This window comes from Macrosteles quadrilineatus, unplaced genomic scaffold, assembly GCF_028750875.1.
Source record: "Macrosteles quadrilineatus isolate MER2022 unplaced genomic scaffold, UCM_ALF_1.0 Scaffold_2__2_contigs__length_208266976, whole genome shotgun sequence".
NCBI classification, from domain to species: Eukaryota; Metazoa; Arthropoda; class Insecta; order Hemiptera; family Cicadellidae; genus Macrosteles; species Macrosteles quadrilineatus.
The window spans coordinates 47,561,965-47,577,917 of NW_026542595.1; the positions used below are offsets into that span (position 1 = coordinate 47,561,965).

The 15,953-nt window shown below is 34.3% G+C and overlaps 1 protein-coding gene across 1 annotated transcript in view; it reads left to right on the forward strand.

Moving 5' to 3' along the window:
* The first annotated feature begins 6,318 nt into the window (after positions 1 to 6,318).
* LOC128986251 (sestrin homolog) overlaps positions 6,319 to 15,953 on the forward strand; it is a 58,932-nt gene continuing 49,297 nt past the window's right edge. Inside the window, exon 1 of the mRNA XM_054406508.1 lies at positions 6,319 to 6,585. Within this exon, the coding sequence (XP_054262483.1) occupies positions 6,559 to 6,585 (27 nt within the window). The 5' untranslated portion in view covers positions 6,319 to 6,558. The remainder of the gene's footprint in view (positions 6,586 to 15,953) is intronic.

Below are 15,953 nucleotides of genomic sequence, written 5' to 3' on the forward strand. Positions count from 1 at the left end.
TTATGTTGTTTGACGTTGTGACATGTTGCTATTTAGACATTGTGATGACAATGTTATATTATACATCATTTGTGTCATTTAACAAACGTTTTACATGGTGACAACATAAACGCCAAATATAGATGATAATTCGAAAACTAAAAGAAAGTACTGTAATACAAATTGAGTTTAAATTAGGAAGATTATTTGGAATTGCAATAACTTTAAAATTATATGGAATTTGAGTCATGCTACCATATAAAGTGTTGGCTAAGTAACTTTAAAAAATTGTTCCTTTGTAAAATCTTGTTTTTGTAATATAATGTTATCACTGTTGGCATTTAAAAGTAAAGCTTACCTCCTAAGAAATGTGAAATGAATTGAGAATGGCCCGTATTGTATTTTTGGAAAAAATATATGGGATTCGAAATAGTACAAAATTGTCTACATAAAAAGTCATCATTTTGACACAAATACAATATACATAGTAAAATTCTGACTCCGATCCTTGCTCTCGAGTCTGAGAAACTGCAAAGTATATCAACTATATACTGTATTGGTACGTATGTTTTGTATTACCTTTTCTTTTTATCAATCAATGGAAAAATAAAGTACTTCAATGGATATGCGCATTTTACATATCATAAAGATGAGATGGTTTCTGTCTGTTGAATTTACCTATAAAACTAAGATGAAAAATTCAGGTTGTTTTTATCAATGGTGGGTACACGTTGAAAGCATTTAATTGTATTCATGGATTTAAATTAGCTAAGGATTTTACAAACCATTCCTGCATAAAAATTAGTATATTTCATAGCGAGGGGTCCCATTGCAAATTTGCACATTTTAATAGGGTTTTAACACCTTTTCCAAGGTAAAACTAACGGTGCTATACCCCTTTCTTTTCAAAGATTATGTTTGTTTAAAGCAGTTATTAAAAGTGAATAAACTTACTAATTTACAATAATTTCCATTCATTGATTTTAGATCCACACCATGAAGACTAAAGTCACCTACCTTAATCAAGTCGCAATTATTAAAAAGTAGCCTATTTTAAATCCATTTTTATAAAATAAAAAAATCTAAATGTGGTTTAACATTCAACTGAAGGATCAGCTTTTATATTGCAATTTAAATTCGAAAGTGAAAGTGTACGGCCTGGTAATTTGTTGATACATTAGTTTGGTAATAAGTTGCACTAGAAAAATATACCTGAATCAATGGTGTAGACAGTGAGGCGCGACTAATGGGATATACTCACAGGGTCGATTCAAGCATTGTCTTGTTCAACCCTCGTAAGTAGGGGATAAGTTCCTTGCACGGGTAGGACCAAGGAGCGCAAGCACCTCTGCGCTCCTTGGTCCTACCCCGACGAATTCATCGGCCGAGGGGTTGACAGTTTTACGACTTGCGCTCCTCTGTCCGTTTCCCCCAACTGTTACCGCGCACCTCAATCTTGGAAAAAGGTGACGTTTCCGTGACCGCGGGAGACATTGATGATATCTCCAAGAGCGAAGAAGATATTCAAGACTTTGCCGCAATGGCGGAAAAATATGTTGCCGTTTTAATGACCGTGGGAGATGATGATGATGTCTATAATACCGAAGAAGATATTCATGTCTACGATGATCATGTCTACATGAACGCACGATATATTCAAGGTTTGACTGCGATCACGGAAAACGCTGATGATGTTTCCATGACCGAGGGAGACGATGAAAGAACGTCCGCGATAGTTTTTGGATTTTGCCGCAATCAAGGCTTTTGCTGAGATAAACGAATAAAGCATAAGTGGTGATGTTTTTAACGTCATCACTGTGCTGTCTACTGTACGTTGTAGGTCTAGGACTATAGTCCGTGGTAAAGTCCCCCGCACGTAGAGTTATCGCTGGTGTGTGTGTGTGTGCGTGTTGTGAGCCTCCCAAGTCACGTACACTACAGTGTATGTGGCCAGTCAGTGCGCGGTGGTGGTGGTGTCGGATTTAATGTGATAGTGGTTTTCGTTTTGAAAGTGTCGTCTTCAACACATGGACCAACGTCACCACATTTATCTCTGCTTCACTGCTTCAATGGTACGATACCCTTTTATAACTCATGTGCAAATCAATCAATTACTAGGTACCCGTCGAAATCGATGGTCACTCTTGAGGTTTCAAGCAAATTCAGCTAACTGTGATTGATAAATTAAAGTTATTAATACCCCCACTGCAGCAAACCTGCTGACTAAGCGAATTTCCATTTGCCTGGATTGATTTTACATTAACGTATTGAAACCACAACAATGTAGATAATTTAATCCTATTAAAAATGCCATCCTAACTTTGATTCTACGTTTAACGTCCGCACTAGTGGGTACTGCGCATATCCGCAGTACCACATATTGTCTGTGGCAGTACTATCCTGATAATTACACCAATTTGTTGATACCAAGGCAAAAATGTGGTTCGGATTCTACTATAAACTGTAGGTCCCTTAATTGCCATTAGCTGTATGGGCTATTAATTAACAGCAGTTTCAAAGGAATATGTCGGCCTTAGTCACTAACAAGACTACAAGATCGCGCCATTCATCCTACACTCTTCTCCATCCATGCTTGGCTTAAAATACCTACTTTGTATGGTCACCATTTCATTGAAAAGTGTTAAAGTTTAAAAAGTATTAAAACATGAGAAATTTATTTATTTTATACTAAGCTATTGATATTTTACAAAAAAGTACACTTTATTAGTTTCCTTGTAGAAGCAAAACCGCAAACTAGATAAACCTAATGTTATTTAAATAGATTTAATTGAAAATCAATTCTGACAAATGAAAATTCACTTAGTCGGCAGGTTTGCTGTGGCGGGGGTATTATTTTGATGTAATAATGATTATTGAAAGTAGAAAAAAAGGCAAGTGGCAACCCTTACAATAAATACAAGCTAACCCGATAAGAAATAATTATCTGTTCCTTTGAAAGAAAAAAAATGATAACACTTACCATGCAGTGTAAAATGAATGTTAAAATCACAAAACATGTTCAACATTTTCATTTTACAGTTTCAGTAAAAATGCTTATAAACATGACCTTTTCAATAAAATTTCAATGTTACTGTAACTGCTGTTTCATTAAAAGATCGTGTAAAATTCTCCACCTGGCCATAATCTAAACAAATCTGGGGAGGGAACTTTAAAGGCCTCTAGGGAAGAGACTCAATGCAATTTACCTTGTTTCTCTTTTGATGGCTCATTGGCTCATTTACAGACCAAAACCTTTCTTAAGACACCCCTATCCTGCCAAGTTTCTACGCCCAGCCGTTCTCTCAAATTAGTGGAGCAAAAAGCCCGTTTTTCTTCCATAAGAATAACATGGGAATTGGGAAGGGAATTTTAAAGGCCGCAGAGACTCAAGGGAATTTACCTTGTTTCTCTTATGATGGCTCACCTACAGACCAAGACATTTCTTTAGACACCTCTACAAAGTTCTCTCAAATTAGTGAAGACAAAGAATAACAGTTTCCAATTAAATATATAGATTGTTGAGATGGGGACGCCCAATAATTGTTCCGTAGAACATATTAACTGTGATTTTAATGTCTCATGTTTATTTTCACTTCATTGGTTGGAATTTGCGTAATATTATAATGCACAGTATAACTCGTATGTCTTAACGTGTTCCTCTTGCTTTTAAAGCGACCAAAGGTGATTTATTAGAATTAAGTTCATAGTATGTACAGTACACTTCATTGTGTTTAACACTGGGTATGCCTAGAGCAGTTATATTGTTGGATTGTATTAAGGGAATTATTATTGATGAAACAATAGTTATCAGGGTGTTCTATCTATCTTATATATTAAAACACTTTTGCAAAACTTATGACAGCCAGGTGAAAATAGAGAAATTTGCACAATTACTTTTGCTCGAGTTTTCGACCACGGGGCGAGCTCTAGTAACCAAAAATCCCAATGATCAAGGACATCCCAATGGTAAGGTAAACATCGCCCCACCACGCCGTTACGGAAGCTGTATATATTCAAGTATTATAGTAATCACATAATGCTTACGACGTGCTTTGCTCTAACGTGTTGACCAACGAGGAGAACATGAGCTCACTGGTTTATAGCTCGTAGGCTGCATTTGCATTCAGTAAACACTTAAGCCAATTAAGCACTTGTGTAAAAAGAAATCTTCAATAAAAACTAATACAATCTCAAACTATATTTTAGCGATTTTTTTAAATGACAGTTGTGTTAAGATTAGATATTTCTGAACCAACAGCCAAATCCAGATCAGAGGTTTCCAGAATTTTGGTCAAACAAATATGCATCCCAGTTCATCTCCGGTTTTTACTTATTGGTAAGTGTTATTCCACTGACCACAACATACCTAGTCAGACACTATACAAATTACAAACATCACGTATCCTGTGGTATGACGTTGATTCTTCAGCTGAAGAACCATCCCGTCCGACGCCCTAACTAAACTGCTGACTATCAGCCCAATCCGACCAACACCAGCATTTCTACAGCTTCAGAGCCAATGTATGGATGTGGCGTGATGTTCATTCAAATTCTACTATGACCTCATTACTCTTATCATGTTAACATTTAACAAAGATAAATAACTCTGCTCTGTGGTCTACCTCCACGACGTTTATTTGTCATCCTTTGCTTGTCATGTCGTTTTATACTGCTGTACATACTTGCTGTACATACTTGGACTCGTTCAACACAATCGTTTGTTACTCACGATAATAATTTATCGGCTATAAAGGCAAGGGGGTTGTTTAAGCTGTTTTGTTTCACGATTGATCCTAGTTGGGAACAACGAAGCCCCCCCCCCCTTAATAGTCTCTCGACCAATTGGTTTATACGAGCACGAGTCATCACTTTGTGATAAAGAATAAACAACCTTAACCACAAAGTTATGACTGTAAATAGCCAACAAACAACCTTGTTTGTCTGTGTGGCTTTTATTGGGCCCAATGTACTTTGAGTGTTCGGATGAATATTTCTTCATTTTCATTTCATTGCTTGTACAAGTGTGCCAAATTGTATGTATGTTTATCATATTTACTGATAGTTTGGTTTTGTTGTGAAATAATAATGCATGTAGGCTATAGTTAAACTGACAAACACGGGTTCTCACCCCATACAATCACGCCGTCATGCGCTGAGTTTGATCAGCACTTTAAGTTAAATGGGAGCTATCCTGGAGCTATGCACCGCGTGAGCGACTCGGCGATCTCTAAATCGCGACAAATCGCAGCTTCAAAAAATGTGTCGCGCGCGGTTCAAGTTCTCTTGCTTGGATCAAATGGGTACGTCGCGGCGCGACAGTTGTATTTTTCATACTCCACGTGGTATATTCTCCATATATTGATACTACCATATATTAATATGATATATACCTTTCACATATATTGATTAACGTCAAATATTAATATTTAAATAATTTCTTTACCCTTTATTTTTAACTAGCTGTACCCGCGGGCTTTGTCCTGGATGAAGTTCGTTCGCTACGCTCACTCACCTTTAGGTTGGAGCTCGTTCGCTGCGCTCACTTGCCTTCAGGTTCGCTACGCTAACTCGCCTCCAGGTTGAAGTTCGTTCGCTACGCTCACTCACCTTTTGGTTGCAAATTAGCTGTTGTCATAAATTAGGGGAAATTCGCTAAAAAAAGCTGCACCCTGTTGGTAATCCTTGTAACTTTATTGCTATTGAACATCATAGATCAGAACCAACTTGTTTAATTGAAACAGCTGTTAAGCTTCATCAATTCCTTTTAAATATGAAAAATCATAAGGTTAACATGGGAAACTCCAGAGCCACTGGAGTTATAAAACATTTTTATAAAACAAAGTGATAACTTTGTTTTACTGGTGTGAGCAACTTTGCGCGACTGAACTTCTTTTAAAGTTCTTGTGTCCAAATTAGAGAACGCAATTATCCTTTCATCGAAGTCACCTGTTTACAAACAGCAGCTGCAATAAAATTTATATTGCAAGTTACAGTATTTATACAGGTTTTAGTGATTTACCACAGTTAATAATCTGTTCATTATTAGAGATAATGAACACAAACTGTAGTAAAAACTTAATAAGTTGTATTATTGCTACTACTGTAATTCTACAAATTTTTAAAATGCTACTTTGACTTTGACAGTTCGTTTTGACGTAAGTGACAGCAGACAGCTCACAAAACAAAACACGGCCGCCGGGCCGGTGCATGTGTGTGTGTGTAGTGTGTAGCCGCCGTTGCCAAGAGACGAGTCAGGTGATGAAACTGCGCCTTGTCAGCCAATAAGCGCGCAGCTACTTTCCCCCACTCACCCGCCGCCATCGACCGCAACCATATGATCGCTCGCCTCCGTTCAGTCAGGTTCGGGTCGAAGCTTGGATCAGTAGGTTCGAGAGTTCGGCGCCCAACGCGCGTCATCTAGTCGAGTTACATGTTTGAAAGGACGTATTTTTTTCAATTAGCCAATTTCGGATTCAGGTAGTGTCTGTGTGTTTCCTTGGAGTGACCATTAACGGCCTAACCATTCCCATCCCCAGTGCCAAACCGGACGACTCGTCCGGCGCCGCTACCCCTGAGGACATGGGTCACCACCAGCCACCTCAAGATGTGAGTAACCCAGTTACACCGTCTTGCATGTAGTCATAGCAGTGAGATTACTTCAGTACGCAGTACAGTACCAAACAATCCAACCTATAGATTACTTAGTTGCGCAGAATCCATAGTATTTATTAAGTTTAGACAGTGGCCTAGCTAGCTAAGCTAAGCATAAGCTTATAAGTTTCTTTGGACCGCCTCGTTCGAGGGATGTAAGTTTGTTTACTTAAGTATACATTTATTAAGGGTTGTATGATGGCTATTTGGGGAGGAGGGTCAGTCCCCCGCTGATGAATTATCAAATTTTAGTGTTGGCCTCTATTTTTAGATAAGGCTGCTCATGACATTGTCAGCTAATTAATTTTGAATCGAATATTTGACAAAGTTTAAGGTTAGACCAAATTTATGAAATTTTGAGTGGGTGCAGTTCATCCGAGTTGTATAGGCTTTTGGTTTTTTCAGACTCATTATTTAGAGCGATAAGGCCAAAAAACTTGCAGTTCATCGGTTCAATAGATCAATCAATTTACATTCATAGGATGTAGATGTCTGTGAAACTGCCAATAAACCAACATTAAGCTATGACGTCACCGTCAGATCAGTAGATCAAGAAGGCCGTGGCATCAAAACTTCCTAACCTCAATTTCATGTATCAAAACGTCCTAACCTCAAACACATGTTTCACGTGTCAAAACTTCCTAACCTCAAAAACATTTTATGTTTAAATCATACGTTTTGAGCAGTTTTAAAGTGTTTGTTTTACTAATGTACCATTTATATGTAACTGAGGTGTCTAAATAAAGTATATTAACCACAAAAACACTTGTTTCTATACCATAATTGTATCACGCAATGTACTCCCACGTGCGAAGATAGTATAAAAACCTGAGCTAGTAAAAACATAAATCTTCAAAAACGGTTTATAAGATTTTGATAATTTTTATGTAGTATAATTATAAGTACTTAAGCAACCTGAGAAATAAATTGCATTCCCATACCATGCTTATGATGGTTTCTATAAGTGGTAGAAGTTGTGCCTGTTCATTTCAAGGCAACTGATTTGCAGATTTAGTTAAAAATGAATATCTCAAAAATCGTTTAAACGATTTTAATCATTTTTATGTAGTATGATCATAATGTCTTAAGCTACCTGTAAAATAAATTGCATTCCCATACCATTCTTATGACGGTTTCTATAAGAGGTAGAAGTTGGGCCTGTCATTCCTAGGTTACTGATTGGCCGATATAGTTAAAAATTTATATCTCGAAAACCGTTTACAAGATTTTAATGATTTTTATGTAGTAGGATCATAATGTCTTACTCTAACTGAGAAATAAATTGCATTTCCATACCATGGTTATGATGGAATCTATAAGTGGTAGAAGTTGTGCCTGTTCATTTCAAGGCAACTGATCTGCCGATTTAGTTAAAAATGTATATCTCAAAAATCGTTTAAACAATTTTAATGATTTTTATGTAGTATGATCATCATGTTTTAAGCTACATGAGAAATAAATTGCATTCCCATACCATTGTTATGATGGTTTCTATAAGAGGTAGAAGTTGGGCCTGTTCATTACTAGGTTACTGATTGGCCGAATCAGTTAAAAATTTATATCTCAAAAATCGTTTAAACGATTTTAATCATTTTTATGTAGTATGATCATCATGTTTTAAGCTACCTGAGAAATAAATTGCATTCCCATACCATTCTTATGACGGTTTCTATAAGAGGTAGAAGTTGGGCCTGTTCATTCCTAGGTTACTGATTGGCCGATACAGTTACAAATTTATATCTCGAAAACCGTTTACAAGATTTTAATGATTTTTATGTAGTAGGATCATAATGTCTTACTCTAACTGAGAAATAAATTGCATTTCCATACCATGGTTATGATGGAATCTATAAGTGGTAGAAGTTGTGCCTGTTCATTTCAAGGCATCTGATCTGCCGATTTAGTTAAAAATTTATATCTCAAAAATCGTTTAAGCGATTTTAATCATTTTTATGTAGTATGATCATCATGTTTTAAGCTACATGAGAAATAAATTGCATTCCCATACCATTCTTATGACGGGTTCTATAAGAGGAAGAAGTTGGGCCTGTTCATTTCTAGACTACTGACTTGCCGATTCAGTTAAAATTGTATATCTCAAAAATCGTTTAAACGATTTTAATCATTTTTATGTAGTATAATCATCATGTTTTAAGCTACCTGAGAAATAAATTGCATTACCATACCATGGTTATGATGGGTTCTACAACAGGTAGAAGTTGGGCTAGTTCATTTCTAGGCTATTCTGATTTGACGAATTAGTTAAAAATTTATATCTCAAAAACCTTTTACAACATATTGATGAATCTTATGTGGTATGATCATAATGTCATATACTACCTGTGAAATAAATTGCATTACCATACCATGGTTATGATAGGTTCTACAACAGGTAGAAGTTGGGCTAGTTCATTTCTAGGCTACTGATTTGCCGATATAGTTAAAAATTTATATCTCGAAAACCGTTTACAAGATTTTTATGATTTTTATGTAGTAGGATCATAATGTCTTACTCTAACTGAGAAATAAATTGCATTTCCATACCATGGTTATGATGGAATCTATAAGTGGTAGAAGTTGTGCCTGTTCATTTCAAGGCATCTGATCTGCCGATTTAGTTAAAAATGTATATCTCAAAAATCGTTTAAACAATTTTATTGATTTTTATGTAGTATGATCATCATGTTTTAAGCTACCTGGGAAATAAATTGCAATTCCATACCATGACCTAAGGGGTAGAAGTTGGGCCTGTTCATTGTTAGGTTACTGATTGACCGATTAAGATCAAAATTTATATCTCAAAAACCGTTTACACGATTTTAATGATTTGTATGTAGTATTATTATAATGTCTTTAGCTACCTGTGAAATGAATTGCAATCCCATACCATGGTTATGATGGGTTCAACAACAGGGAGAAGTTGGGCTAGTTCATTTTTAGGCTATACTGATTTGACGAATTAGTTAAAAATTTATATCTCAAAAACCGTTTACACCATATTGATGAATCTTATGTGGTATGAACATAATGTTATAAACTACCTGTGAAATAAATTGCATTACCATACCATGGTTATGATAGGTTCTACAACAGGTAGAAGTTGGGCTAGTTCATTTCTAGGCTACTGATTTGCCGATATAGTTAAAAATTTATATCTCGAAAACCGTTTACAAGATTTTTATGATTTTTATGTAGTAGGATCATAATGTCTTACTCTAACTGAGAAATAAATTGCATTTCCATACCATGGTTATGATGGAATCTATAAGTGGTAGAAGTTTTGCCTGTTCATTTCAAGGCATCTGATCTGCCGATTTAGTTAAAAATGTATATCTCAAAAATCGTTTAAACAATTTTATTGATTTTTATGTAGTATGATCATCATGTTTTAAGCTACCTAAGAAATAAATTGCATTCCCATACCATTGTTATGATGGTTTCTATAAGAGGTAGAAGTTGGGCCTGTTCATTTCTAGGCTACTGACTTGCCGATTCAGTTAAAATTTTGTATATCTCAAAAATCGTTTAAACGATTTTAATCATTTTTATGTAGTATAATCATAATGTATTAAGCTACCTGTAAAAAAAATTGCATTCCCATACCATTTTTATGACGGTTTCTATAAGAGGTAGAAGTTGGGCCTGTTCATTCCTAGGTTACTGATTGGCCGATATAGTTAAAAATTTATATCTTGAAAACCGTTTACAAGATTTTTATGATTTTTATGAAGTAGGATCATAATGTCTTACTCTAACTGAGAAATAAATTGCATTTCCATACCATGGTTATGATGGAATCTATAAGTGGTAGAAGTTGTGCCTGTTCATTTCAAGGCATCTGATCTGCCGAATTAGTTAAAAATGTATATATCAAAAATCGTTTAAACAATTTTAATGATTTTTATGTAGTATAATCATCATGTTTTAAGCTACCTGAGAAATAAATTGCATTCCCATACCATGATTATGATGGGTTCTATAACAGGTAGAACCCATTCAATGCTTATGATGGTTTCTGTATGCGGTAGAAGTTAGTTTTTTTAACACAAAACTATTTTAATATTACAAAACCACCCAATAATTTAAAAATACAATTGAAAACAATCCAATAATAGTTGCATAGTGTTATTTTTGTTGTTTGAATTTTTTTTACAAACAAAACTACATTTTTTGCTCACCCTCTCGGCGGCCCTGGTTATTATTATTAGGGATGGCTGATTGTCGATAGTTTTTTTTAGACTTTTAGACTTTTTAGACTTTTTTAGTCTTCTTACTCATGTCTCATGTTCTTACATTATGTCTAGCTAATAAATTAACTAACACTAATAATTCTCTCACAATTAATTTCTTAAAATAATACTTTACATATTTACTAATTAATATCTAGCGCTAAGGCACAAATAAGACCACAGTGTAGGTTAGGTACTGGGGTACTGGGTAGATAGTTAAGAATAACATAAAGAACAACGCAACTAAACAACTATGTTAGATTGTTAGGTTAGAGAATGAGACCTTCCCAACAGGAACACCAACACTAAAATACCGGTATGGATCATAAACATAAACAAATGAAGTTTTTGGCCCAAAAGTAAACAAAACCCCTATAATAATAGCATTAATTAACAATGGTTTTGTTTACTTTCGGGCCATAAACGTAATTTGTTTATGTTTATGATCCATACCGGGTCTTTTCTAGTATTCGTGCCCCCGCCAAACCACGGCGTCGTGCCACCGGATTATAATCGATTGTTAAAAACAATCGATACTATCGATTGCACAATCGACAATCGGCCATACCTAGTTATTATATTTTAATAAAAAAAAATTATTTATTATTTATGCCTCTTATATTTTATTTATATCATTATATTTCAAAAGTTTATTTGATTTGTTTCAAAAGTTAATGTTTATTTTGTATCCTTACTAAGTTAGTTTGATTTATTAAAACAAATTTATGCTCCTTTGGTTTGTATTTTGTTTTGTTACATCTAATTTATGTTCCTTTTGTTTGTAGTGTATATTTTAGCATCTAATTTGTATTTTAAGCTTAAATATTTAAAGTCAAATGACCCAATGATAAAACTATATGGTGAGGTAAGGAGAATCTGTAGGAGAAGAGGAGGCAACAATCTAAAAAAATGAAAAGCAAACATAACACTTTATTACAAGCCAAAACGAAAATTCAAACATTTATCACACCCACCATGCTTATGTACCACTTTACTAACATAAAGTTATAAAAATATATATATTAGACTCTGCCTTAGTTATGGATGGTATACTTACTCCACTCATTTTAATTAACGATTTGTTAACTGAATTGTTAAATCGTTAACAGCCCGAATGTCTGCCTGTTAAAGACACCATCATAACCATCGTATGGGAATGCCATTTATTTATCGTTTATCTTGAGTACTTATTATCATACTTTTTGAAATATTAATTTTATTTTTATATGAAACTTATACTGTATCCATCTTAATGTATGCAGGAGTAGCCATTCGGATGAAAGTATTGTCTTGAACATGCTAGGTGAGGGTGAGGTTCTCTTCAATTGGTAGGCGAGGTCTTAACTGGTAGGTCAATTGATAGGGAGCAGGTCGAACTTCTACTCCCAACAGGTGCAGGTTTGTGTACGATGTACTCAATAAACAGAACAGACATACAAGCGCAGTAGCCTACAATGGAGCCGGTACAGGAGGCACAGTTAAGTTAGTTTCAGTAATCTACATCTAATAGAAACCATCAAAGCCATGGTATGGGAATGCAATTTATTTTACAGGTAGGTTATGACATTATGATCATACCACATAAGATTCATCAATATGGTGTAAACGGTTTTTTAGATACAAATTTTTAACTAAATCAGCAAATCAGTAGCCTAGAAATGAACTAGCCCAACTTCTACCTGTTATAGAACCCATCATAACCATGGTATGGTAATGCAATTTATTTCACAGGTAGGTTATGACATTATGATCATACCACATAAGATTCATCAATATGGTGTAAACGGTTTTTGAGATATAAATTTTTAACTAATTCGTCAAATCAGTATAGCCTAGAAATGAACTAGCCCAACTTCTACCTGTTGTAGAACCCATCATAACCATGGTATGGTAATGCAATTTATTTCACAGGTAGGTTGTGACATTATGATCATACCACATAAGATTCATCAATATGGTGTAAACGGTTTTTGAGATATAAATTTTTGACTAATTCGTCAAATCAGTATAGCCTAAAAATGAACTAGCCCAACTTCTCCCTGTTGTTGAACCCATCATAACCATGGTATGGGATTGCAATTCATTTCACAGGTAGCTAAAGACATTATAATAATACTACACACAAATCATTAAAATCGTGTAAACGGTTTTTGAGATATAAATTTTGATCTTAATCGGTCAATCAGTAACCTAACAATGAACAGGCCCAACTTCTACCCCTTATACAAACCATCATAACAATGGTATGGAATTGCAATTTATTTCTCAGGTAGCTTAAAACATGATGATCATACTACATAAAAATCAATAAAATTGTTTAAACGATTTTTGAGATATACATTTTTAACTAAATCGGCAGATCAGATGCCTTGAAATGAACAGGCACAACTTCTACCACTTATAGATTCCATCATAACCATGGTATGGAAATGCAATTTATTTCTCAGTTAGAGTAAGACATTATGATCATACTACATAAAAATCATAAAAATCTTGTAAACGGTTTTCGAGATATAATTTTTTAACTATATCGGCAAATCAGTAGCCTAGAAATGAACTAGCCCAACTTCAACCTGTTGTAGAACCTATCATAACCATGGTATGGTAATGCAATTTATTTCACAGGTAGTTTATGACATTATGATCATACCACATAAGATTCATCAATATGTTGTAAAAGGTTTTTGAGATATAAATTTTTAACTAATTCGTCAAATCAGTATAGCCTAGAAATGAACTAGCCCAACTTCTACCTGTTGTAGAACCCATCATAACCATGGTATGGTAATGCAATTTATTTCTCAGGTAGCTTAAAACATGATGATTATACTACATAAAAATGATTAAAATCGTTTAAACGATTTTTGAGATATACAATTTTAACTGAATCGGCAAGTCAGTATCCTAGGAATGAACAGGCCCAACTTCTACCTCTTATAGAAACCATCATAACAATGGTATGGGAATGCAATTTATTTCTAAGGTAGCTTAAAACATGATGATCATACTACATAAAAATCATTAAAATTTTTTAAACGATTTTTGAGATATACATTTTTAACTAAATCGGCAGATCAGTTGCCTTGAAATGTACAGGCACAACTTCTACCACTTATAGATTCCATCATAACCATAGTATGGAAATGCAATTTATTTCTCAGTTAGAGTAAGACATTATGATCATCTTGTAAACGGTTTTCGAGATATAAATTTTTAACTATATCGGCCAATCAGTAACCTAGGAATGAACAGGCCCAACTTCTACCTCTTATAGAACCCGTCATAAGAATGGTATGAGAATGCAATTTATTTTACAGGTAGCTTAATACATTATGATCATACTACATAAAAATGATTAAAATCGTTTAAACGATTTTTGAGATATACAAAATTTTAACTGAATCGGCAAGTCAGTAGCCTAGAAATGAACAGGCCCAACTTCTACCTCTTATAGAAACCATCATAACAATGGTATGGGAATGCAATTTATTTCTCAGGTAGCTTAAAACATGATGATCATACTACATAAAAATCAATAAAATTGTTTAAACGATTTTTGAGATATACATTTTTAACTAAATCGGCAGATCAGATGCCTTGAAATGAACAGGCACAACTTCTACCACTTATAGATTCCATCATAACCATGGTATGGAAATGCAATTTATTTCTCAGTTAGAGTAAGACATTATGATCATACTACATAAAAATCATAAAAATCTTGTAAACGGTTTTCGAGATATAATTTTTTAACTATATCGGCAAATCAGTAGCCTAGAAATGAACTAGCCCAACTTCTACCTGTTGTAGAACCTATCATAACCATGGTGTGGTAATGCAATTTATTTCACAGGTAGTTTATGACATTATGATCATACCACATAAGATTCATCAATATGTTGTAAACGGTTTTTGAGATATAAATTTTTAACTAATTCGTCAAATCAGTATAGCCTAGAAATGAACTAGCCCAACTTCTACCTGTTGTAGAACCCATCATAACCATGGTATGGTAATGCAATTTATTTCTCAGGTAGTTTATGACATTATGATCATACTACATAAGATTCATCAATATGTTGTAAAAGGTTTTTGAGATATAAATTTTTAACTAATTCGTCAAATCAGTATAGCCTAGAAATGAACTAGCCCAACTTCTACCTGTTGTAGAACCCATCATAACCATGGTATGGTAATGCAATTTATTTCTCAGGTAGTTTATGACATTATGATCATACCACATAAGATTCATCAATATGTTGTAAAAGGTTTTTGAGATATACATTTTTAACTAATTCGTCAAATCAGTATAGCCTAGAAATGAACTAGCCCAACTTCTACCTGTTGTAGAACCCATCATAACCATGGTATGGTAATGCAATTTATTTCTCAGGTAGTTTATGACATTATGATCATACCACATAAGATTCATCAATATGTTGTAAAAGGTTTTTGAGATATACATTTTTAACTAATTCGTCAAATCAGTATAGCCTAGAAATGAACTAGCCCAACTTCTACCTGTTGTAGAACCCATCATAACCATGGTATGGGATTGCAAATTATTTCTCAGGTTGCTTAAATACTTATAATCATACTACATAAAAATTACCAAAATCGTATAAACCGTTTTTGCAGAATATTGCTTTTACTAGCTCAGGTTTTTATACTATCTTTGCACGTGGGAGTACATTGCGTGATACAATTATGGTATAGAAACAAGTGTTATTAGTGGTTATTATACTTCATTTAATCACCTCAGTTATAAAAAATTTGTATTTTGTATAAAAAACACTCTGAATCTGCCTAAAAGGTATATGTTTTACATTTTATAGTGAAAAACGCATTTTGAGGTTAGGAAGTTTTTCAGCCACGGCCTTCTTGATCTACTGATCTGACGCTGACGTCATAGCTTAATGCTGGTTTATTGGCAGTTTTACGTGCATAGGATGTAGCCTATCTCAGTAATATAATAACTTAGGCCTATAAAACCATAAATAAGTTGGGCTTTGTTTATTGGATATGTTCATAATTTACTGTTGACACAGTCAAACATGCTTTATCAACTAAGGCCCGATTTCACCAAATTCTCTC